The following is a 24244-nucleotide window of genomic DNA, read 5'->3' as shown; positions in this document are numbered from 1 at the left end:
CAGAAAGCCAAAAACCTACACAATCGCACACAGCCGGATAACAATTTTGAATTGGATGCTACATTTAGGTTACGTAAACAACGAATAATTTGTTTTTACTCAACTATTTGTAGTAAATAAATATTAATTTCCCAAGCTTATTACTGAAAGGGAAGTCAGAAAGCGGGGCAAAAGCCATAGCCACAGAAGTCTTCACAATGAGTTCCTGTTATTAGCGCAACCGTGGCGCTTTTTGATTGGCTTTCAAATTTTGAAATCTCCCAAATATGGTAAATGACGTAATTCCGCTTTTCAAACTGCGCTCTTTGTGCGAAAGAGTAAATATAGTCATTGAGGAAACTTTGTGTGCCAGTATAGCATAGTACAACAGGAGTGGAAGATTGCTATTGTAATAATACTCTTCCATTAACAACAAAAATAATCAAAATGGCACTTATAAATCCGGCAATTCTTATGGATCCGCCATGCGAACCTGGCTGCCCCCGAAAAAGACGTCGCTTGGATAATTTAACACCCGAAGAGCGAGCGCTTCGAAGGTTGGTGTCGCAATCCACTATAGAATTGTATTCCTTTTGTCAATTTTGTTGCGTTCTAATTGCACTCTGGAATTTTCTAACAACGCGCGGAATTTTCTAACAATACAATGTATCAATTTCCTTTCACAAATGTAGAAAGTTAAAGAATCGTGTTGCTGCTCAGACGGCCAGGGATAGAAAGAAGGCTCGCATGACTGAATTGGAGGAATCTTTGGCCATCTTTGAAGAACAGGTTAATATAACCTTAATATCACATAACTAAACGACACTTTTAGCGCCATTTAAATACGGGTATTTTCTGCTTTACGGCAGGCGAATTGCAACATTGTAAGTTTGTTCCGAAATTCCAAAAAAACCCGAACATTTGATACTCTGTTTGGCTAAATGAAGAGTTAACAACAAAGCTGCTTTATGAGTGTGCAGGTCAATACTAAACCAAAGGCAGTGGGGTTTAAACCGGCGAAGGCATTGTGTTTCTATAAAGAACAAGCAAAGGCACAAGTTCCCTAAAAACTTGTCCGAATTCTTCCTAAATGAAACTGCGAAACCTTTCCTGATATTTATTTGCTACAATATAGAAAGTAGCGTAATCGTTTATGATATAACGAGAGTCATCGAGGTTACTTAGTTATTTCATTATAGGGGAGACAAACAAAGCCTTTGTACGGTAACCTTGATAGGGTGAAAGAAAGACATTACCACGCTTGAAATAAAGAAAAGCGGAACATTTGTCATATATATGCCTTTGCCTTTGAAAATAGCCTACGAACAAAGCAACTTTATAATCGTTTCAGAGTGGAAAAACAGAGCTCTTACATCCATAACAACAAGGCTTTATAACAACAAGTCTAAATATGTATTTGTTAGTTGAATACTTCCTCTGTAAGCAAGGGATTTAAAACTAAAATGGAAGTTCTTCGTATCCACTGATCAGTGTTCGTATCACGGAAACACGTCCATAGGTGACATATTTGAACCAGTTATTGGCAATTTCGCAACCTGACTTCAAACAATTGAAACCCGTAAGATCAACAGCGCATTTGAATGAAATTTATACGAGTCCAGCTGTGTTAAAGTCAACATACATTCAAATGAATTTTTCCGCCTGCCCTGGAAACCTTAAGATGTGGGCTGGTATATCAAGTGGCCTGCATCCTTCCAATTGACGTGCGTTGTCTAGTAGCAACGGAAATGAGGCTGGACTATTTTGCCACTTAACTATATGTATATTGGTTAATAAGATAAAATCAGTGTATCTTATACATACAACATACATATGTTAAAGGCTGTTGGAGCAATTCAATTTCTTGAACAAATGTTTTTTCTACAATTATGAAATACGACGTTAGACTTTGACCGTGAATATGATCAGGTCATGCACGAGTGCTTGAAACCGGAATGCTTTTTGTTTGCGTTCTTGTATTTATATCTCACTGAAGGGTTTTTAATGAGAATTAGAAGCGAAAGGGTCAAATTACATACCAATTTAAGGAATAATTGCGAAGAAATTGCGACTGTATTTGAAATTTAAATTAAGAATTGTAAGTCTGTCCTATCTCACAATATTTCATTTTAAAAACAGGCTGATATTGGGCTTGACATTCCCACAACCCTGACACAACCTGCCACAAAACCGATGTACTATCACTTTGCCTTTGTAGAATCGAAAACTCATGAAAGAAAACAAAGATCTCAAATTGCGGGCTTCGTCCCTCGAAAGCGAAAACACAGAACTTAAGACACGTCTAGGCCTGTCCCCACCGTCCTCACCTACTAACAGCGAGGAAAATACACCGTCACCCCCACCTACCCCACCCCACTCCCCCTCCCAGGATGAACCAGCAGTTGTTGTGGTAAAGCAAGAAAAGGAATCATCTGAGTATGCAGAACTCAGCGTTTCTCAGCAGAAGGAACACTCGCCGATTCCCTTTCTTTCTCTACTCACGACTACTGTGCTACTCCATCTCCTAAGGTGAGTACTTCATGTTATGTAATAATAAATGATAAAGGACATGACAATGATATTATCAGGGAATAAACTGAATATCATTGTCAGCTACATAGAGATTATAATTATAATCTCTATGGTCAGCTAAGCATTGCAAAAAAACTTAAGACAGTAATTTAAATCGTATTTGTATCTGAGAGCAGTCATAAGCTCCAACAACAGACTACATTTAAATTGCGATATTCATTAAGAGGGAATGGTTTATGTAATTGACTAACAGTTATCAGGTGTACACATCCTGGCAAATATTTTGCACTTTGATCCATTCATTTGCTGCCACTTCAAACTGTCACGAATCACTCAAGAGGCGGTCAGTTTTGTACAGCGCATAATGTAATGAAGATGTCATCTGTAAACCGCCCTAACAATATCCTGAACACCACTTCTACATAAAGATGTCAATAAAGTGAATTCCTTTCTACGAAGAGGAAAAAATTTTGCATTAATAAAAATGTAATTGTATTCATGAGGTATTATCCAAGTAGAGTCATTGATGTGCAGAGAAATGCTAAAACTATAAATTCTGTAGGAGCAAACATTTGCGGGGAACCAGACGGAGAAAACGTTGCCTACGTTTGAACTTGTCGGCTTTCTAACTGTTAAGGAGCGATACTTTCTCTCGAGCAAATATACTTTTACATCTGTCATAGGTCGCTTTAATGTACCCGAGATTACGTCAAGGGACTTGACGAAACGTGCCATAACACAAGTGAAAAGTGTGAAAAAGTTTCCTGTGCTGTCGTGTGAATCCACAAAAAAAACCTAATGCTCTTTCCTTTTTTTTTCTCCTAGTCTGATGAGCTTTTCAGCTTTCTTGAAGATTTCAAGCCAGGCAACCCCGACGATTTCATCAGCATCAAACAAGAACCAGAAGACGTACTCGTCGTCTGCGCAGGAGAGCCTGAAATCTCCGAGCTTAAAGAAGAACGAGGAGACGAAAAACTTTCAGAAGGAATGGGGAAAGACGCAAAAAGCTTGGAACCCACCGGCGGAGAATTCATGACAACAATTGAACTCGATAAAGCAATTGAAAATTATGCAGCTGGACCAAGCATGAATGAAAATATGTGGTGGGAAGAGTCGTTCCCTGAATTATTTCCGACACTAGTGTAAATACTGAACTACCAATTATTATTGTTGGAGATTGAAGCATTTACTGAAGGAATTTGATTGATTGGCAGACTTCGTTGACTGACATTTGCAGGAATTTCCTATTGAGACATGATGGAAGGTTCCATTGAATGATGAGTTGAGAGACTGGAAAAACAAGCCAGCCACAGTGACTTATCCTTGAACAAAACTATCGATTATGCAATCAAATTGCCCTTTGTACAAAGAATTGTATTCAAGATCCGTTTGGCGGATGGAACAATCACGTTAACAATACGGTCATCCCATGACTGTATCTAGACTCAGCCTCAGGATTGGTTGGAACTGGTCTCCCTCGAGTTGATCTTAGTTCCAAAACCAGGTCTAGAAAACCTTGGACTTCAACAGACTTTGCCTTCATACACTTAGAAACTGAGAGACTTCAATCATACATACGTAATATTATCATTAAGTTGAAGTACAGAAGACTGTAATCATTTTGAACTACCAAACTCAAAATTGTGATCTTTCCCAATAATTCGTTTCAACGAGTTAATAATCTTCTCCTCGCCCCAATTAATATTATGGTCTCACAAATGCTATTATAAAACACGACAATACTTAAAACACAAAAACCTCGAATCTCAGCCAAACGTGAATCTACTTGTAAATACAAAATTTGGTGAAATCACCATGAGACGATATATCACGCCTTTGTAGGTAAATTGTATCACTGGAATATATAATTTATGTATCCCACCCAGGATAATAATATCCGTTTGGTACTAGTGTTGGGAATAATTTAATTTAGTTGAATTGTAGTAATTTAATAGAAAATACATACTTGGCCTAGTTGCGTAGTAAAATATTGTTGTGTTGAATTGTATGGCTCGGAATTTCGTAGCTGGGTTCAGCATTCTGCATTGCTCAATTACAAAAATTCATTTCATTACGAATTAGTTAAGATCTTTCCAGGGAAAAATATCAAAAAAAGTTTATTGTCAAGAGGACAAGTACTAGACTTGACGTGTCCTGACGTTTATCAATGGTAAATCTGAGTGGAAATAACTTTGTAACATTAAGGGAAGAATTCTGCGTTTCTGGTTAGAGTTTCTGGCTATTGGTGAGTAATCTCGCATCCAGGATCGTATCTAGTGACGGAGGTCGATGTTTGAGGCGCGTGACTCGTGCGTGGAAAACTGAACGTGACTTAAAAACTAACGATCTCCCTGTTTCACTTTCTTTACCATTTAAACGGTTAATACCACAAATATGTTGCCGTTAAACATCGTTAAATATCGTTAATACAGACATAATACTCGTGTATATATTGGCAGCTGGTGCTACCAGTGAAACACTTATCACTGATCAACCGTCATGGTTGAACTTTGAAGGTCATTTTTGTTGGCAATGGTTCGACTTTTGGTGCGTTCTTGTTTAGCTCAGTTACGTCAATAAATTGTCAACAGGAAACAAGCAAAGTTCACTATCAACGTTTCTCAATATTGTTTTTGCAAACAGGGGCAGACGAACGGACAATAATTCCGTGACAAATACTTGAGATGGCCAGATTAAACGTCTGTTCACACGATCCAATTTTGTTGGATCCAATTCACCTCTGACGTATGAAATATAGTCGGTTATTGATGAAGCAGTAGTACATTGGCTTCAGTGGATTTGCTGCTGATATACATTACAAGACAACAGACTATTAAAACATCCATCAGAAGTGAATTGGATCCAACAAAATTGGATCGTGTGAACAGACTTTAACAGCGATATTTCTGGTAAAAATGACGTGCTAACTAACGTATTTTCATTGAGTCATTGACGTGATTCATGTGGTTGACGTTGATATCCTACTCGATGACATCAATTTTAATCCAATACAAATCACTCACATATGACTAAATATTGAGTAGTGATTTCTCAACTCACTTAATCTTTTATATTAAATCTTTAAGACGTTTGTAAGGTGTGAAAGTGGATCATTCGTTGGGATACAAATTGCCTAATTGTTTTATCAAATACTACCTAGATATTATTCGAAAATTTCAGCTTTCTAATTTACAAAAAAGGTCTAATTCTATTTAGTATATATGATTTGATACATACGCGTTTGAATACCTGATCGATCAGGGTTCATGTTTAATCCAGAGTACTGTCGTTATCTCCAGGAACTGACGGTAACTGACCACCAATAAGACCGTGAGCTGTGTTGAAGAGGTTGATGGGTGTTGATCCATCTGTGATTAAGGTCGATTTGAGGCCAAGAGATTGGAGGAGTTTCACCTTGGATTGTTAAAGAACAATATTGTTAATACGATGGTAAGATATGGATTATGATAAGGTATATGGTATGGTATGGTATGGTAAGATGTGGTAAGGTATGGTAGGGTATGGTGAGGTATAGTAAGGTATGGTGAGGTATGATAAGGTATGGTAAGGTGTCAGGTGTGGTAAAGTATGGTAAGATATGATAAGATATGATAAGATATGATTAAGGCATGATAAGGTATGGAAAGGTATGTTAAGGTATGGTGAGGTATGGTAAGGAATAGTGAAGCGTGGTAAGCTATGGAATGGTGTCTAAAACTTTACCTGCATTTGTGGCCCAGCATTAGCAATAGCTTTGATTGTATCTGGTCCGATTGCTTTCACCATATTTTCAAACTTCTCAATCTCAATTGCCGACAGTTGCCTGGATTTGCTTATCTCCATTTCATCTCGAACTTTATTATTTCTTATTTCTGCCTCAACCACGTTCGTTGCCCGCTCCAAATCCGACTCCTAAAAACAGAAACACGTTTAACCTGGTGGGATGACGGCTTTCAAAGCACCACACATCCTCCCCCTGAATCTGTGCCATCCCCTAACCAAAAAAACAGGGATTGTCAGGGTAGATTCGATGCAAATGATAAGCCCGATAAAGCTACCTTCTGTCCGTGGGAATAGATTTGAACACAACTCGGCACCCAACTCTCACTTACCGCCTGAATTCTTGATGCCTCTGCTTTTAATTTTGCCTGGCTGACTTCAGCCTCGCCCGCAATCCTTGCGGCCTCCGCGCGGGACTGGGCCTCAGCCTTGGCTTGGCCCGTGGACTCAACAGCAGCGCTCTGCGCCTGAAGCTCAAGAAGATCTCGTCTTGATTTCTCCGCTTCTGCTTCGTCGTTAATCTTCTGTCTTTCCAGCCTTCCCCGAGCCTCTTGCTCGATGCGTTCCGCCTCGTGCCTGGAAACGAGAGAAACTTGAGAAACCTTTGTACCTAGCTATCGTAGTGTGTGTGTGTGTTAGCCCGACATATTCACCCACCTCGCTGTAGCTTCTTGCGAATTGGTTGTGATTTCAATGGCAAGTTGAACGGACTTCATGAGAGCGTCTCGTGTTCTCTGGTCAACTGGCTCCACAGACTGGATATCGACACTCGTGATGTTCAGGTTGTTGGCGGGAAATGAGAAACTGTTACGAATCTTGTGATTCTCATCCAGACCAAACACTGAAGTTCGAATGATCTTGGCTGAATTCTAAACGGCAATAAGCTTAGGTTGGTAATGAACAGACGACTGTCGATAGAAGGCAATATGGCCCTGTATTCCGGCTAAAAGCTCACTTACACGCGAGTGGAAAAACTCACCCATTGAGTGGGAAATCTCAATCACTTCACAGCGATTCCTTTACCATGTTTACCTTAAATCTTTTCATTGATTAAGCCCACCGCACACGAGAGCTATTAGCTGAGCTGGTCTTCAACCCCGCGTGGCTGTTAGCTCAGCAAGTTACTCTCGTGTGCGGATAGTTCTTCGTGAGGAATTCGCCACAAGAGGCAAGTTTCTCACATGTGTGGATGGTTTTCGGGCTGAGCTAACTGCCTCGCAAGGTCGTTAGCTCAGGTGATAGGCTTTAAGAGAGGATCCGACTATCTCGTTAATCCGTTGTAATACAATTCTATGCCACACTCAACGATGTTGAGTGTGAGTGAGCTTTTTGAGCACAGAGCCTGGCAGTAGTGTTTTCTATCACATGTCAACTAACCGTAGCAGATCAGTTAATCCTACCTTGTGGAAATCATCAAACTGGACCCCAGCGACAGCTCCACGAATTCTTGAAGCAATTGCTTTGCATGCATCGCCAACAAAATCAGGAACCGAAAATAATTTTGCTGATTCTTCGTCACCCTTGTCTTTCACATCAAAATGCCTTAAACAAGATCGTTTGTGATCAATGAAATTATTTATACTGTCTCTCTCCATCAGTTTCAAATAAACGCAATCAAGGCCCTGTCACACGGTGCAATTTTTCCTGCAACTTGCAATGCAATTCTTCTTTTGAGAGATGTAAATTTGTCCACTACCAAACTTTTGTCTTTGTTACACTCCATGGCGTTTCTTACACTTAACATTTTGAAAACCCTTCACTACTTTACATCTCTTAAAAGTAAAATTGCATTGCAAGTTGCAAGAAAAATTGCACCGTATAACAGGACCTTCAGGCAAATGATCTTACCAGTTGTAAGCTAACTGCAACGAAAGTCTTGCGTGGTCAGCAGTCTCTACAGTTATGATATCTGTGCAAAAATCAGGTCCAAGGAGAAGGCACAAAGCTTTGATGACATTGGGACGCTTTGGTTTGCCACCTGACAAACTGAGTTGCGTGAATTGTTCATCGGGACCCAGCATCACAAGTTCCGGACCAAATACAACTCTAAAATGAAGAATGGTCGACGTCTCAAATAATTTTATCAATGGGAAGTGTCATATCACTGATGAATCGCCCGTTGTAGGGATTTGATGAACAGCAACAGTTGGATCAGTGACGATGTGTCGATCTGCAAACAAATCGTTGTGTTGATTTTGGGCCGGATTGAAAGATCCGTGTTACATCTGAACTTGTGATCAATTATTTGGGGGTACAGTATATATTTGAAGACGCAATATATTTACCTTGCTTGTTTTTCTTTGTAATCATAAATCTGAACTGATGCATTGTGAGGCACACGATATGAAACAACTCTTGTCTTATCACGTTTGACTCTCTCTGAAAAAAAATACAGTTGTTGTTGCTGTTGTTCTGGTTCAGAGCATGGTAACCTACCCCCTTCAGATACTCAAACCGGCCCTTCATACAGTTGTTGTTGCTGTTTGTCTGGTTCTGAGCATGGTAACCTATCCCTTCAGATACTCAAACCGGCCCTTCATACAGTTGTTGTTGCTGTTTGTCTGGTTCTGAGCATGGTAACCTACCCCTTCAGATACTCAAACCGGCCCTAGCTTCCACTGAACTGTATATATTAGTATATTAGTTAAACCCTTCACAAAATCTTCAATATCTCTCCCTGCATCTTCCTACACGAGAACGGCGATAGTCTCCTCTATCAATACTTACCACTAGAAGACCCACGAGTTCCCCTATCAGCAAGAGGATCCCGACCTTGACTGAGGAGATCCTCCACAGCGGGGGGTAAAACTTTTTCCCACAATTCCTCGTCCTGATTCAGCATGTAGGTTTGCCCGCACACCGCCCTCACTTTGCCTGATTTGATGTCCCGCACGTATATACCCTCGTTCTCGTCCAATGGAATCGCCTTACGTTGAGCGATCACCTCGACCTCAACAGGAGGGACATACTCGCAAGGTCCCCTGATCATCCATCGATCCCCAGGGCGACGGATACTGGTTTTCTATGGATAACAGTGGATATAATATGCGTGACGTTACTATGCTCAGAAATGGTCCTCACGGAGTGAAAAGCGAAAACTGAAAATCATACACAAGTATCACATTCCATACCTCGCCATCTTCATCGTAGTTGTCTTTGAATGTTTCATTTGCCTTCAAAATGAGACCCTCGTCCTCACCCAAGATGTAAATATCCTGGATTCCATTCTCTAGTTTCTCTCCAGGATGCAAGAAAAAGGATTTCTCGCCCTGACACAGAAATACAAACAATTATGCACAATAATGGATACTACCAGTTCAAATGTGCCCAACCTCCCCCACCTAACCTCCCCCCAACCTCCCTCACCCGACCTCCCCCACCTAACCTCCCCCCACCTCCCCTGCCCCCAACCTCCCCTGCCTCCCAACCTATCCCCTCACCTGAACCGATATCCCCCCACCCCAACCTGATAGACCGTACAGCTCAACTATGCACAAGCTTGGACACCCTGCAATGTCACTGTACCTTAATAAGTCTTTTCTGTCCAAGTTGCGGTTTCCCATCCTCGCCAACGGGATCAAGAATGACACAATACTGACGGTTGGTGAGCGTTGTGATGTCAATAATACCCATTACCTTCATAAAATATATCAAACAAAATTTCATTGAGGAACACGCCTCAACCACTGACCTTCGGGTAGAGAGCTCTGCCTGGATGGCTAGGATAACAACTGTGGGATAACCAAAGGCAGAGCGTTGTTCTTACCTCTTCATAAACATTGGGTATATGTGCATCAGTGTGCTTGGATGTGATCAGCCACTCCTCGCCATTCCTACGCGTCTCTTCAGCCTCGTCTGTGAATGTTCTTAAAGCTCGCATATGCAATGCTTTCTAAAAACAGATGATATTCTTCTTGATTCACAAAAACTCCCTAGCTAGCCTAGACTATGGCCAGTTTACACTACGTTTCTTTTGATAGATGGAACGAGTAGATAAGTTACCCATATGTTCAATTAGAGGCACTCATACGTCAGAGTTTTCATAACTATTTCCTCTTTCACATCTATCAAAAGAGGAGAATCACACCAAAAGTGTAAACTCTCTTCGTTGCACTGCTGGAACTATCTTACCACACCTTATCGTTAAGGACATAAGCTCCCACGGTGTCGACAACTTCCTCATAGGCCCCGGGTAAGTAGGCACCTATCTTTTTCACCAACCACTCTTCACCAGTGACCCTCAAAGTACCATCACGATCCTAGCAGTAAAAGAATTCACACAAATCAATTCAACCACCAAATATAACTGGTTGTATAGCACTACCTATCACTTTCTACCCTGCTGTTAACCAGCAACAAGGAGAGTTGTTTGCCATTGGATAGAGTAAAGACTATAACGTAGGAGACATTTGAGGCACTTTGCCAGCCAATATGGGAGAAACTTAAGATAAAACCTAAATATGGTTGATGTATTTGAATACTTAAATGGTAAAAAACTATAGTCTAGTTACCCTGGTTTCTTTCCGTGCCCGCAGTCTGATAGCTTGTCCAGGTTGGATGACAGTGGCTTGGATAATTTCTTCCACTTTCACCTCCTTACGAGGAATGTAGGTTCCTGTTAAAATATTGATATATATCATAAATCTTTCACAGTTTCAGTTTCAACAAAACAAGACATCTTACCAGGTCCTTCAAACAACCATTCATCGCCAGCAACACGCTTCTCATCCTTGTCTTCAATGTCCAAAACTGCTCTCAACCTCAATGCAGAATTTGCCATTACAATCTTCAGAGCAGTCACATCTTCTTTCACAATTTCTCCAGGATACAAAGGAAATGGATCCTGAGTCAGTCGAACTTCCTAAAAGTAGATTCTTCTGTTAAATCCAGCTTCGTTTATATTTTTTACTTGGCTATATGGCTATGCAGTTGCTAGTCTAGTTGTTCGGTCAGCAGCTGATCAAGCAATTGATATGTTGATATTCAAGGCTGGCTCATGATTACGCTCTTGTCTAGGTGCATATCTATGCCTCTACACTGTGGAGAATTGCAAAATTTAACATTTTTTATTACCTGATCAGCATGAAGCAATTTGATCTGACCATTTTCATCATACACTGGTTTCTCTTCATCATCCTTAAGTGCAGGATTCTCGATGATACAGTAATGACGTGGAGGAATCGTGATCATCTTTGCAGGTCCAAAGACTACCTGGAGTGGGTAGCAAAAGATACAGAGCATTCGATCATGGGTGTTACAAGGGGGCATGCATTCTTTAGGGGTAAGCCATTGCTAGATCGAGGTCAGCTGAAGTACATACCCTCCCCAGAAAACATGACTTTAAATATGACTTACTATTTGGGGGATAATTTTCAAATTTTATCATGCATACATAAACAAAATAATCTGTCGTGCAGTCCATCTTTAGATTGAAGGGATAAACCTTCCAAGTTGACCCTCTTTGAGATGGTCTTATATGAAGCCTGCAGAAGCAGTGTGGGGTTGGTTTCTGTACCTTTTCATTGTCCTGTCGGATGAATGTCTTGGGTCCTAGTTCAACCTTGGTGACATTGGTTGTCTGGTCAAACACATGAAGATAGTAATATGGTGGAATACGAAAGATGCTTCCTTCTTCTGTACCCTGAGTGCTTTGACGACTGTGGCTCATGGTTGAATCTATTGGAAATAAATCATTGGCCTTGAAATATGTCGCACAAGAAAAACAGGCGGTCAATTGTTTAAAGACGCAGTCAGTTGACAAACTCCTTCCTTACTCATACCGAAGAGGAAGTTGCCAGATGTTCTCGACAATTTTCCTCAAGAAATAACGGTTTCACTTTGTTGAAAGTACCTAAAGTTGCTTTAGCAATTGTCCACGACTTTGGAAAAGTGCAATAAATACTTTCTTTCCATGCATTAAAGCGTTATAGGGTAAAATGGCAAGTTTAACCAAGTATGCCTGTACAATTATGTACATGTCTTGTGAAAGTTTGCTCAAGTTCAAAATCGAAATTATGCGACAAACACAGACAATGTCAACTAACTTAAAACAGACTGAACCAATCTGCAAACTTTCTATAACTCTATAACCTTCAAATAATAACACTAACCACTATTCACGAAACTATTATAATTTTTTTTTGCGTTTTAGTAAACAACTAACTGCGCACAGCAAGCTATAAAGTTTTGAACACATAAAATTCGCTCGTTTATGTTTCCAAAAAGGTGTTACAGAACTTCAAAAGTACCAACCTTTCGTTCAATCTTTGTTCTTGAGAGTTAGGACAAAAAATCCAAAACAACAGCGAGGAAATACGCCAGGTGAAATCTTTGATTTAAAGAGCTAAATTGCAACATACGAGGCAGATGCGGTTGCTGGGGGTGGGAGGGGCGTGTTTTTCCTCGCATTACGTCATTTTACAAAAAAAGACGATGACATCATCATACCCGACCCAGTACCGTGTCGTGGAAAATGCTTTCACCGAATCTCGTTACGTTCTCGTATCAAAAGACAGTCTAAAAAGTAGCAAATATCAAGTATCCAGCAAAATGCAAATACATAATAAATTTACACAATACACTCTCTAATTTACATAGTAAACGAGACAATTTTACGACCTCAATTCCACGTCCCAATGATGCCCACCCTTGGAACCGTAACTCTCTAATTCTGGCCCTAGCCATATGACTTGGGCGTGGTTTTATATACCATTAGAATAAGGCTTGTTCAAGAATAGGTTCATAGATTCATAGACATGAAATCATTGCCGATATTACTTTATTTATTTAAACATATAACTTATTTTAAATATTGCTACAAAAGTCAGAAATGAAGCAAACTTCTTAACAAATTGCGATTAAATTTTCATTGTACGTCTGAATTTACATCTTTGATGTTTTACGGAGGATAGCCACTTCAGGTGCAAAATAACCGAGTACTCAGGCCAGTCATTCTTGCAGAAAAAAACGATAAAAATCGTGTCTCCTATTTGATTAGGTACTGATTTCTTAGATGGGTATAAAACCTTTGAAATATCCGTTTCATTCTACGCTGTCAAGCTGCATTATCAGAACTAAAAATGCGCCTTGGTTAACCATGTTATTCAAGAAAATATTTTGCCTATACAAGGCCTTTGACTCGGTAGAAATTGCAGGCTGAAAAGAAGATTATAGTGGCTAATACTGGTCATAATGAACCAGTGGTGCATAGTGCTATATATAACAATCCCTCAAAAGAGACATTTATCCTACAGATGAGCAATAAATTGTGCATTATGAAGAGGATCTCCACACTGATTTTCCTGCCCGTGTAAGTCTCAACATTTCTCAAAATGTCCGGTTATCTGGTGGTCATTTATATCCTACAAAAGCTTGGTGAGACCCCTCGCATACCCAATCTATTGCGTACATCTTCTCTCTATTTCAAATACTATATAACAAACACACGACATCCACTATATATCATTATCACTCTACCAATTCAATTCTCAACGTGCTTCGACAAAACAACATCGTACCCCTTCGTACGACGTCGTGACAGAACATGACAATTACACCACAGTCAATCGATGCAAGGTCTGAAATGCCGGTGTTATACGGTTAGTGTTATAGACGCTTTGAAGAGTTTCAGCTGCTGTCCATATCCATCGACTGACTGTTAGTTATCAAGTATACAATCTCTAGCATCATATTCAAATAAAAGCTTTAAAACTATTTTCTAGGCTGAAAAAATCCAGAAAGACTTTATTAAAAATTTATTAATAAATTTTTTTTGAAAGATAGGCAATATCATTCATGTTAAACGTTTTCAAATTAAATTAAACGTTTTCAATTAAGATAAGTGGTTCTAATAAGTGGAACTAAGATGACCCTGAGAGTTGTGTACATGCAGACATTTCAAATGCCAAAGCGAAGCATTGAAGCAAAAATACTCAAATAAACATCGTCTTTCTGAATTTAACTGCCAGATTTGCCTAACGCCTAGTTCTTAAGACCTTTACATACAATCATATCATATTGACAACACATAAAAAACAATAAAATTGTACAATAAAATCAACTACGGTGGCATTTTATGCCAAAATTGTGCATGTAACTTTGTAAGCTTCATTTTTTGACGTCTTTTACAACTCAGGGCAATTGTACATTATAGTACATCCTAACCAAACGAAAACCATGGCAGAATGCATGCTCCGGTAACGACAACCGGGAACTGGTCATGTACAAGCCCTTTCTAATCGCTTAAAGGTGCAATATTTTTCAAAATGTACAATCTCTTAAAACAAAACACATGTACAGAAGACTTTACAATATGCTACGTTTGGTTCTCAACGGCTGCGTGTCGTAATATTAACACGATTAAATTACATCCAAAAATCAGTTATTGTATAGTGTGGTTACGTTTAAAGGTAGAAATTACTGACTGTTATTTAACAGTATGAGAAAATAAATGGATCTGCTCAACATAAAAAGTTACTCAGTGACTCAGTGATGAAGTTATAGTTTCAATTTGATGGTAAACATATTAAATTAGAGTCGACATTACATCCTTGTCCCCTACTACCATAATGCGCCTCTTAAACCAACGATTAACTTTCGTGTGAAAAAATATTTTGCAACAAATAACTTTGGTTAATCATATATTAGTTTTACGAATTAAGCCGTTTAACTTAGAAACAATTACTTATGTGACATTGATGCTCTTCGTTAGAAGGTAAAAACTTGTCACATGAAAATGCCTTGTTCGACTACCAATGGTTAGTGAGATACGCAGCCGAATTTGAACCAATTATTCAAGACGTTTTGCACAATTCACGTGAAATTTTAGTTATTCCAAGCTTGATTGTGTTCGTCATAGAAATTAAATATTGGATGTTAAGTTCTCGAAAAATTAGGACAAGAAATTTATAAAAAAAGATGATTTTGGAACTCGAAAACGTTACAACCGTTAAGATCTGGTAGATCGCTTCGGAAATACCTGTGTTTCTAGAGCACTTAGTCAGAAGACACATAGATATACCTAATGCATTTGCACAATAATATAAGTTAGACCCATTCGGCAAAGCTCCAAATTGGAGTAACCATCAAGATGTTCAGTACGAGTAGCTGAATCCCAAAAATGTACTTTTATTCAGGTTTTACCATATTTACCCACTCGATCCATAATATTTCCCAAAGATCACTTTCAGTGTCTTAATCCCATCAATTTATCAATTCTGCAAAAAGGTTGAAGGCAGTGTTAGTCTATGTTTCATGTCGTACATAAGAATTGGTATTTGTTGCGAAAAATCTGTTAACTTACCATTCAATTCTGCATTTTTTATTGTCTGAGTGAAATCTATAAAAACATTCCTTGTTAGATGAAATGGAGAACTCTGTAATCTTATTTACATTAAAAATTAGGAGAACGATAATATAAATTGTTAACGTTCTTCCTAGAGGTCCAGTAAGGATTGTCTCTTATTGATCCAGTGTTACTGCAAGTGGAAATCTAAACTAAACTAACTTTATTTATACTGGAAAGCTTTATCAGTTCTAAACTGTTCTTCCTAGAGGTCCAGTAAGGATCATCTCTTATTGATCCAGTGTTACTACAGGAGGAAACCTAAACTAAACTAACTTTATTTTATGCTAGATGTCTGTATCAGTTCTCAACTGTTCTTTCTAGAGATCAAGTAGAAATCATCTTTTATTGATCCAACGTTTTTCTGGACGCGAACATTAACTGTTCACTCAAGAACAAGACAATTTCAGAGCTAAAATAATCGTTGATAATAACAGATTTCAGAAACACTTACCGCCATTGGATGGCCAAAAGAGGTCGCCTGGGGGCTTGAAGCAGAATACCCCAGAGCGGTATCTGTTGCTGACGTGATGTAGCTAGCGAGATCTGGGCCCATGGGGCCGGGACTGGTGGTGGGTGCGAATCTTGAGAGAGGTGAAGGGGGAGCTCCGAAATTTTGTGGCGAGTATCCGTTTACTTGAACACCTTGAACACGATAAAACAACTAATTTGTTTGCGTCTACGGAAAATCATTTTGGTTATAAAATGACGTGTAGCTAGTGATTTGACTGGTCGATAAGTATTGTGTATTAGGAATTCTATTAACTACGATTTAATAACGAAAATAAACGAAGCTAGCCGACCATTCTACAGCTGCCACTGGCTTTACTAATTTGCACTCAATGCTCAGTACAGATCACCGCATACGATCAGCTTCTAAACGAGCCTGTTTATCAAGGAGGCTCCTGCCTAAGGCCAGCCTGTAGCAGATCAATGAACATTCTGCCTTACCTGAATAATCGGGGTAGTCAACGGACGGTTGGCCGTCAGTGCGTGCGGTCGTGTTGCCAGGCCTTGGTGGGAGACCTGGTGATGAGAGATTGGCATATTCTGCGTAGTAATGAGGACGTCTATCACCAGAGGCGTTAATAAAAGAGGAGTAATAGTCTAAAAGGAGGATGATTAAAAATTTAGTATGAGGAATTCACTTCAGCCTTGGACAAATGAGGATTAGAGTGGACAAGCAAGGGTTTAGTTGAGTTCCCAAGTCTAGCCTGCTCGCAGGCCGAATTTAGGGAGTGGGGGGACCTGATGTTTTGCGACCAGACTAGCCCGAATAACTATTGCTTGACTCCGGGGCTATTTAAGAAGTGTAAAATATTGACAGGTCAGTAAAAAACTTTAACAGGAATTTCACATACTTCCAGGAAGCGAAGGGTAGGTGTAAGTAAAGTTCGGACGAGATCGTTCGGGATTCCTCGGTGGTTTACCGTGTTGTGGAGGGGCCTGGGTCGTGTAGGCAGCATTGGCCGCGGCAGCTGCAGCCTGGTAACCAGGCAGAGGATAGCCGAGTGCAGGAGGGAACGAACCAAATGGGGTAAACTGTGGATAATCTGAAAATGAAGTGAGACGATATTCAATACGTGACAGGCTGGACATTTTCACTTGAGGATAAGAAGTTCCCTTGCGAAATATTTACATGCTGTGTTTTGAATTACGAGTGGGCAAGTTGAACAAACTTCAGTCAAACACGATCACAAATACATATGTTATATCCACATACATCCATATCCTCTCCCAAACATCCCTCGTCCGCGACCTCTTCCTTGAGGATTCATGACTTCACGCGGCTGAGCTTTCTTCGTTTCAACCTGAATCATGAACATAAATATAATTTTGACACTGAATAATTACAGCATGACACATCTCTCTTGATGTGCAGAGCGCAACTCGAAGCGCCAGCGTATATTTAGGGCATTAAACTTCAGTGACAGATATGAATGTCATTTTAGGTAACAACTGTGTTTTGAATGGTCGAAAAAGAGGCACTTTAATTTGTCAAGTATTGTTGAGATAATATTATAAACAGACTACAGAGCGCTGCTAGAATCACACTCAGTCCTGCTCAGTAGTACATCTATGCACCTACCCGTTTGTCGTTTATTTTATGAAAACGTTCTTCACATATTTTATCAACAATATCTTCCGTCTCCAGAGTCACAAACCCAAATCCTCGATGACGTTTAGTTGTCGTATCGAACATGAGCAGACACTGAGCCACCTTAAGAGACAGAATAATGTAAAGAAATGGTGCCTAGTAAAAGCTGTGAAGAATACAATTCTCACTTTTTGAAATAAATCAATCTTTGTAATTTGCACGTCTTCCGAGCTCTTACCTTGCCATAGTTATTTTGAAAATATGATCTTAGATCCTCCTCTGTTGTTTCAGGAGAGAGGCCACCGACGAATATCTTTTTCGTTTTTGTTATAAACTAAATGTATGACAACCGAAATACATGAATTGTTAGGATTAAGAAACGGATCTTACCAGGTAAACTAAGAATTTCTATTGACTGCATCAGCTACTTCAACAGTCTCTCTAAATAAGGATCATCTCCTGTTGATCCAGTGTTACTACAGCAGGAAACCTAAACTAAACTAGCTTTATTTATACTGGATAGCTCTGTCAGTTCTAAACCGTTCTTCCTAGAGGTCCAGTAAGGATCATCTCTTATTGATCTAGTGTTACTACAGGAGGAAACCTAAACTAAACTAACTTTATTTATACTGGATAGCTCTATCATTTCTAAACTGTTCTTCCTAAAGGTCCAATAAGGATCTATCTCGTATTGATCTATATATATAGTGTTACTAAAGCAGGAAACCTAAACTAACTCTGAAAATATCTTCTTCACATGATATAACTACCAAATTGCTTGAATTAATTGAAACTGAACGAATTGCATTTAAGAAAGGAAGGAGGGCAATTTCAATGATACGGACGCCCTGAAATTTGCTGGCTGCTTATCGACAGCTGTACAATAGCTATTGTCCCGGCCGTTGCAGGTGCATTAACTTCCATATATAGTCAAAGTCTTCAAGTCTAGAAATATACCTCATTGCTATGTCTACTTTAATAAATATATCCGCCATTGTTTAGGTCAATATCAAGTAAAAGTCACACTTAAATTAGGCAAGCTAACGCTCTTGTGAAACCGTTCAAATTCAAAACTACCAAAATTTGGCATCAAATTATCAAATTACGGCTGGTTTTGTCTGGCTTTAAACTTAAAAACATGAGTCAAATATTTTATACGTCTTAAAATACACTCTGACATGAACGCCTCTGACCTTTCAGGCAAAACACTGTCATTTGTTGAATCAAAATACAAATCTAAATGCAGCTAATGTCGTTCATGTTTCTGTGAATTGCTTTCTTTATAAATCATATTTTCGACTGATTTCCTGTAAGGGGAAACCGAAGAAAATCAATACAAAACGCGACAAGGAAATGCATCAACCGAAGTTAAAACCATTAAAACGTCTAGAGTTCAACGCCAAAGGATAGTCGAAGAACAGCAGATGCATGAGACGACTTTGACTTATCCTCACGCAACTAAGATCGCCTGTGGGTAAAACACGGCCTAAGACATCTGACTCTTTTCAGCCGATGGGGAACATAAATCTCCAATCCCACGCTTTTAAAACTTGAAAGGCGCACTGCTGACTATCGCTTTGGTGACTATCTTATGAAAAAACAAAATACTTCATGCAGGAAATCAAGAGTGGTGGCTTTCGGAAATAGCGTTTGGACATTAAGTACACGGTATTATGTGTTTTATATTGCAACTTCCGTTTTTATGTAGTGGAACGGGAAAACAGCGTGAAGGCGCATTGTCATCAATACTGAAATGTCCTTAATAGCTTTCTGTAATTATTTCTTGTTTTAGTAAACATTAAACAGCAGTAAGTGAAAATATGCTTGAGTTTCAGCCCTTCGGTGCGTTACTGGAAAAAGCGCAGGTCATGCCTTCGCACTGAGCTTTTCACGCGCCTTTGTGGAAAGATGGTTAAAATTCTTCACATTTTGTGGTAGAAAATCTTCTCTTTCGGGGATTATCTCACTCGGATGAAGCAGCTAGGCTTATAATCGTATAAACTCCATATAAAAAAACCTGGCTATTGAGTTACCGATAAACAAATGTCCCTTTCGATTTAAACAGTCCGAATTGGCGAAAGAGTCCAATTTATAAGAGTGCATTATATAAAGAGTCGGATTTTCCAACTCAGGAAGGTTTTTCCACGACGGAAATACGGAATATTTTACATTTCGGCTATCAGTATATGGTAATAAGCCAGATTCTCCACTTGGCCTAAGATGTTTGTCTTTGAGCTTTGGAGCATATGACGCGATTCACAAACAGATCTACCGCAGTTTTGAAACACGATTTAAGGGGGTAATAAGCAGGTTTTGGCCGCCTGAAAATAGACAATTGATTGGTATAATAACGCTGAGAAATATTGTTATTCTTTTTCGTGTAAATAAAAAGGAAAAAGAAGTAAACTTTTCTCCATAAATGACAAGTTATGCGGTACAACGTCACTGGAAGTATCTCATATTTCATGTCTTGTTAAACCCACGCGGATGCGACCGAAAGAAAGATACAAGCCAAGCTATTATAACCTCTTTGCAGATCTAACCGAGGACATTATTTACAATATATTAAACACCTTAATCGATAATAAAATTTGAAATTACAGGCCTGACTATAATTGAAACTTTTTAAATTTAAAAAAAACCCTGCTATTTCTTCGTTTTCCGATGATGTGAATTAACTTATTTTAAATATATTTGCTTTTATAGTTATCGTGCACAGTCACACACGCTGTATGCAATTGCTCCAAAGTTCCGCGCTGGCACGCTAAATGAACAACGAATTAAAAAGTGTTTGCTCTGATCGCTTATGTAGGGCTTAAAAGTAAAGCTTGAATCACGAGGCTCGAAATCGTGCTTTGACAAAAAAACACGCATTCGTCACGAATATCTCAAGCTGCTTATCATATCAACCGAAAGATGACACGCATTATTATATTCTTTGTACCTTGACTCTGGTAGCTGTCAATCTTGTCTTTGACACGCTGTATTTGTGAATAACAGAGAACGCTTTAAATATTTTCGATTAATTTCGCTGTGTTTATACGTTCGTTGCTCAATTGAGCGGTGGTTAATAAAACAGGCAACTTTTATACGCTGGAAATTAGCGGATTTTCAGCAGCGGAAGTCGATAAAAACGTGTCTTACCTCACGGGGTTATTGTGTAAAGAAAGACATTCATAATTTGAAACCGAATAGTAGGGGTCTGCCGTCTGTCTCGCTGGCAGACGTTGTAAATAAAGCGTCAATAATGTACAGTACATGCCTAGCTTCCTATCTCTGTAAAATACAAGACCTTTCGTAGCCATATGCACTGTGTTTGCGTAAGAAAATTTAATATAAACGGGTTGTCTGTTGTGTCAATCTAGCAGGAATTAAGCGTTACAAAATACGATATTATAAACTCTCCTGTTTAAAAAACTTAATACCTTTGGTTGAGGCCGCTTTGGAATGGCAACCTTTGGATCTATCTGTAAAACATAGAGTAAATATACGACGTTTAAATCATAGACCGACTAGATTCGTAGCACACAAAGCGAATGTGTTTATACTATATATCAAGAGTTCTATAGGAGTGCAAAGAAGGCTGTCTGAAAAAGCGGAAGAGGGATTGAACTCAATAATAACACAACGGTTTTGTTTGAAACCGCACTCCGCAAGTTTACAATTTTGTTACATTTCTACAGAATAAATTCCGCGTGGTAAAATATGAAGATCGAGCAACACAAACGGTTGCGGCTGGCCAATATAACAGACACTTTGACACAAGTCGTATAATTTACAAAAATAAAGAGAAAATAGCTTTGAATATACTGTATACACTAACTGTTTGATCGTCCAGCACATGAGGCCCTGAACTGACCACATCTTCGACCGAGTTTGGATCTTGAAATGTTACGAATCCGAAGCACCTTTAGTGAAACAAAACGAGAACTTGAATTTCAAGGTGTCTATCGAAGCGTGAGACGCGTAATCGCCATTAGTCAAAAAGCGTTTGAAATCCGCTGGGGAGCTATAAACAGCTTTGCAAATTTACCTGGAGTTTTTGGTCACAGGATCACGCATAACCAAGCACTCCTTGATTTCGCCATATTTGCTAAAGTATTCTTTCAAACGGTCTAAAAGGAAATACATGCATGATGCTCGATGACAAAAGCTGATCAGATAACTCGTGATCCAGCACTCGAACGAGCCATGTTCAAAGCAAGCCAGTAACGTAAACAAACCCCATCATTTGAAATCGACAATGCGCTGGCGATGTTACAAATTGTTTCTGTGAAACTTACCAGCGTTCGTGACTTTAGAAAGGCCTCCGACGAAAATTTTCCTAGAAAGTAGCGAAAAGATTCGCGATGAAATTTAAGCCTCTAAGTATTTGGCTGCTAATGTTATTATTCACTCGCTTTGTTCCTTATTTTACACAACACACAGTTATACCCAAGGCATATACATGCTACACATACATAAATAGTAAAATATTTACCCAGGATCGCCGTTTGTATCGTGCGTAGGGACCACTGGAGGCGACAGTTCGTTTGCATCCATTCTAGTCTACATAAGCTACTATAAAACTATGAAGCGTCGAAAACTCCTCCAAAGTGACACGTGTATAAAGGCTCTTATTTTTGCAGGTTTTTTTGCTCTATTCCTTAAACCCCCCTACAAATTAACCTGAGCCCTCGAAGCTGATTGGCTGAACTAGACACCCACCAGTGCGAGTGCATATGTGATTGGATATTCTTCACCCATTAACTATTGTTTCCGACGAACCGCCCATTTTAACAGCCTGTTGACATTCCAGCAGCGAATTAAGTAATATAGACCAAAATAACAACGCATGCCAAAGGCTATTTCTCGGAATTGCCATTAATTTTGGCGGGAAGAAAGGGAAATGTTATGAATTACGGTGTATACACATTGCAAATTAGGAAAAAGCACAGACATAAACGAAATGTTTGCATCTTCAGATTGAAAATATAAATAATCGCACGCCTAAAAGCTTGCGAGCAATCTGGATATTAGCCAATAATATATGTTACCCAATTACACCCTAATAGAATTACTTTTGGCGGGAAGAATGCTAAAATTGTATCAGTTTATTGTGTTCTATACATGACTTAGCCGAAGGACAGACATTAAATGGCTACATGAAGTATTCCTCACCTACAGATTCCCTACTTTTCGGTTTGGTTGCGATGTTTACAATTATTTTTATATACACAAACCCCTGTAGCCTTATACAGCATATTACCTGATAAACATGACGAGCTAATAGATTTACATTTACGCCCATCATGAAATGAATTATTTTCTTGTAACAAGATATTAATCAAAATATTGGGCATGCATGTGCAATATATAAGTTTACCCTCTAATTTAACATGTTTCCACTTGCGAGTGTGAGCTTCTTGCGGCTTGTAAGTTGTAACAGAATTTGGCAACTGATTTAGGCAGAATGTGGGACGCAAATTTTTAACATGCCATTATTCAAATGACCAATGGTAATTATGTTGTATTTTCATTCACAAATTGTAGGCATTGGATTATCAACAGGCAAATTCGTAAATCTTATAATACGGTTTGGATTTGAGCCAAATATATTGAATGCTTTAAAAACAATTGCCAGTAACAGCAGGAATGAACCTGATAATCACCACTGCGTGGTTTAGTGTCTTGGGGCTGATGTATACACAACATATTATGTCTCATATTAGGGGGTTTCTTTGTGGAAGAGCTTTTGTGAAGGATTCCCGAAGTCCCGAACCTTGTAACCGCGTAATGAATTTAGGATGTTGATCAAATATCCCCACGTACTTATAATACTGGGAAATTAAGTATATCCTAAAATGGTGGTTTAGTTTGTAAGTGGAATGCGGACATTAATGACGTCACGGCGGTCAGGTGACAACAGGCCATGTGTACAGTCACAAGAGTTTCTTTGATGTTACATGTGTCATATTACACGAAACACGAGTGTTTGTACACGGTAAGAAATGCTCAAGTTGTTCACGGTTGGTGAGAACAGTCCTCAACCATGTTGTGCTGCACCCCACGAACAATGTTCTCAACAACATGTTGCAATATTGTTAAGCGTAACAAGGAACAACTTGAGCGTTTTTTGCCGTGTACCATGCGACGAATGAACGCGGCTTTATCTGTTTCCGATACGTCATGTTATGCGCCAAATATGAATCAAGTGGAGGAATGGATCTAATTGATATCTGAAGTGCATGTCCCCTGCCACCAGATCCAATCCCTTTTTCGATTGATTAATTGCTAAAAGGAATCCTAAAAAAGGAGAAGGCACGTACACGAGATTAATCCAAACACCACATAAAAAATCATAAATCATTATTTTAAAAAAATGCCATTAAAGGTTCCACTATATCCCAGGTTAACCTTCCAATCAAAAACTGCAGTATCCAGAACAAAATGTGTTTCCGGGTGAAATAAAATGTTCTTACGTGGAAATGAAGTTGAAACATCTCGAGGAAAGGCTGAAAATCTGACGCTAA

General features: G+C 39.1%; 3 protein-coding genes across 3 annotated transcripts; 1 reads left to right on the top strand and 2 right to left on the bottom strand.

Moving 5' to 3' along the window:
* Window positions 1-318: 318 nt before the first annotated feature.
* On the top strand, window positions 319-4493 carry LOC114520595 (X-box-binding protein 1-like). Its single transcript, XM_028540902.1, has 4 exons — window positions 319-536; window positions 672-768; window positions 2198-2508; window positions 3337-4493. The coding sequence occupies exons 1-4, from the start codon at window positions 427-429 to the stop codon at window positions 3545-3547; spliced, it is 729 nt and encodes a 242-aa protein (XP_028396703.1). The 5' UTR covers window positions 319-426; the 3' UTR covers window positions 3548-4493.
* LOC114520592 (major vault protein-like) lies at window positions 4477-12671 on the bottom strand. Its single transcript, XM_028540898.1, has 17 exons — window positions 12544-12671; window positions 11807-11967; window positions 11365-11502; window positions 10975-11152; window positions 10803-10906; window positions 10428-10550; window positions 10058-10183; window positions 9817-9927; window positions 9423-9560; window positions 9019-9313; window positions 8577-8670; window positions 8140-8337; window positions 7692-7833; window positions 6949-7160; window positions 6624-6867; window positions 6235-6423; window positions 4477-5925 (listed from the first exon to the last, which is right to left on the bottom strand). The coding sequence occupies exons 2-17, from the start codon at window positions 11957-11959 to the stop codon at window positions 5782-5784; spliced, it is 2589 nt and encodes an 862-aa protein (XP_028396699.1). The 5' UTR covers window positions 11960-11967; window positions 12544-12671; the 3' UTR covers window positions 4477-5781.
* A 246-nt stretch (window positions 12672-12917) lies between these two features.
* On the bottom strand, window positions 12918-22354 carry LOC114520519 (RNA-binding protein Musashi homolog 2-like). The gene is made up of 13 exons (XM_028540812.1): window positions 22213-22354; window positions 22016-22056; window positions 21766-21847; window positions 21556-21640; window positions 21158-21199; window positions 17971-18066; window positions 17724-17855; window positions 17358-17445; window positions 16996-17187; window positions 16586-16741; window positions 16089-16279; window positions 15593-15628; window positions 12918-15506 (listed from the first exon to the last, which is right to left on the bottom strand). The coding sequence occupies exons 1-12, from the start codon at window positions 22272-22274 to the stop codon at window positions 15611-15613; spliced, it is 1185 nt and encodes a 394-aa protein (XP_028396613.1). The 5' UTR covers window positions 22275-22354; the 3' UTR covers window positions 12918-15506; window positions 15593-15610.
* Between the last annotated feature and the right edge of the window lie 1890 nt (window positions 22355-24244).

This window comes from Dendronephthya gigantea, unplaced genomic scaffold (genome assembly GCF_004324835.1).
Source record: "Dendronephthya gigantea isolate DGI-Jeju-01 unplaced genomic scaffold, DenGig_1.0 000016F, whole genome shotgun sequence".
Taxonomy (NCBI): domain Eukaryota; kingdom Metazoa; phylum Cnidaria; class Anthozoa; order Malacalcyonacea; family Nephtheidae; genus Dendronephthya; species Dendronephthya gigantea.
This window is presented reverse-complemented; position numbering and strand designations above follow the sequence as displayed.

Excerpts from the sequence above, each read along its gene's own strand:
- LOC114520595 (XM_028540902.1), top strand. The coding sequence starts at position 427 with ATGGCACTTATAAATCCGGCAATTCTTATGGATCCGCCATGCGAACCT. Across the intron at positions 537-671 it reads GAAGAGCGAGCGCTTCGAAG|AAAGTTAAAGAATCGTGTTG; the intron begins GTTGGTGTCGCA and ends TCACAAATGTAG. Across the intron at positions 769-2,197 it reads TGGCCATCTTTGAAGAACAG|AATCGAAAACTCATGAAAGA; the intron begins GTTAATATAACC and ends TTGCCTTTGTAG.
- LOC114520592 (XM_028540898.1), bottom strand. The coding sequence starts at position 11,959 with ATGAGCCACAGTCGTCAAAGCACTCAGGGTACAGAAGAAGGAAGCATC. Across the intron at positions 9,928-10,057 it reads TACCCAATGTTTATGAAGAG|GTAATGGGTATTATTGACAT; the intron begins GTAAGAACAACG and ends TATTTTATGAAG. Across the intron at positions 7,834-8,139 it reads TTGCAGTTAGCTTACAACTG|GCATTTTGATGTGAAAGACA; the intron begins GTAAGATCATTT and ends ATCTTGTTTAAG.
- LOC114520519 (XM_028540812.1), bottom strand. The coding sequence starts at position 22,274 with ATGGATGCAAACGAACTGTCGCCTCCAGTGGTCCCTACGCACGATACA. Across the intron at positions 17,188-17,357 it reads GTTTGGGAGAGGATATGGAT|ATTATCCACAGTTTACCCCA; the intron begins GTATGTGGATAT and ends CTTCATTTTCAG. Across the intron at positions 16,280-16,585 it reads TGACTACCCCGATTATTCAG|GTGTTCAAGTAAACGGATAC; the intron begins GTAAGGCAGAAT and ends ATCGTGTTCAAG.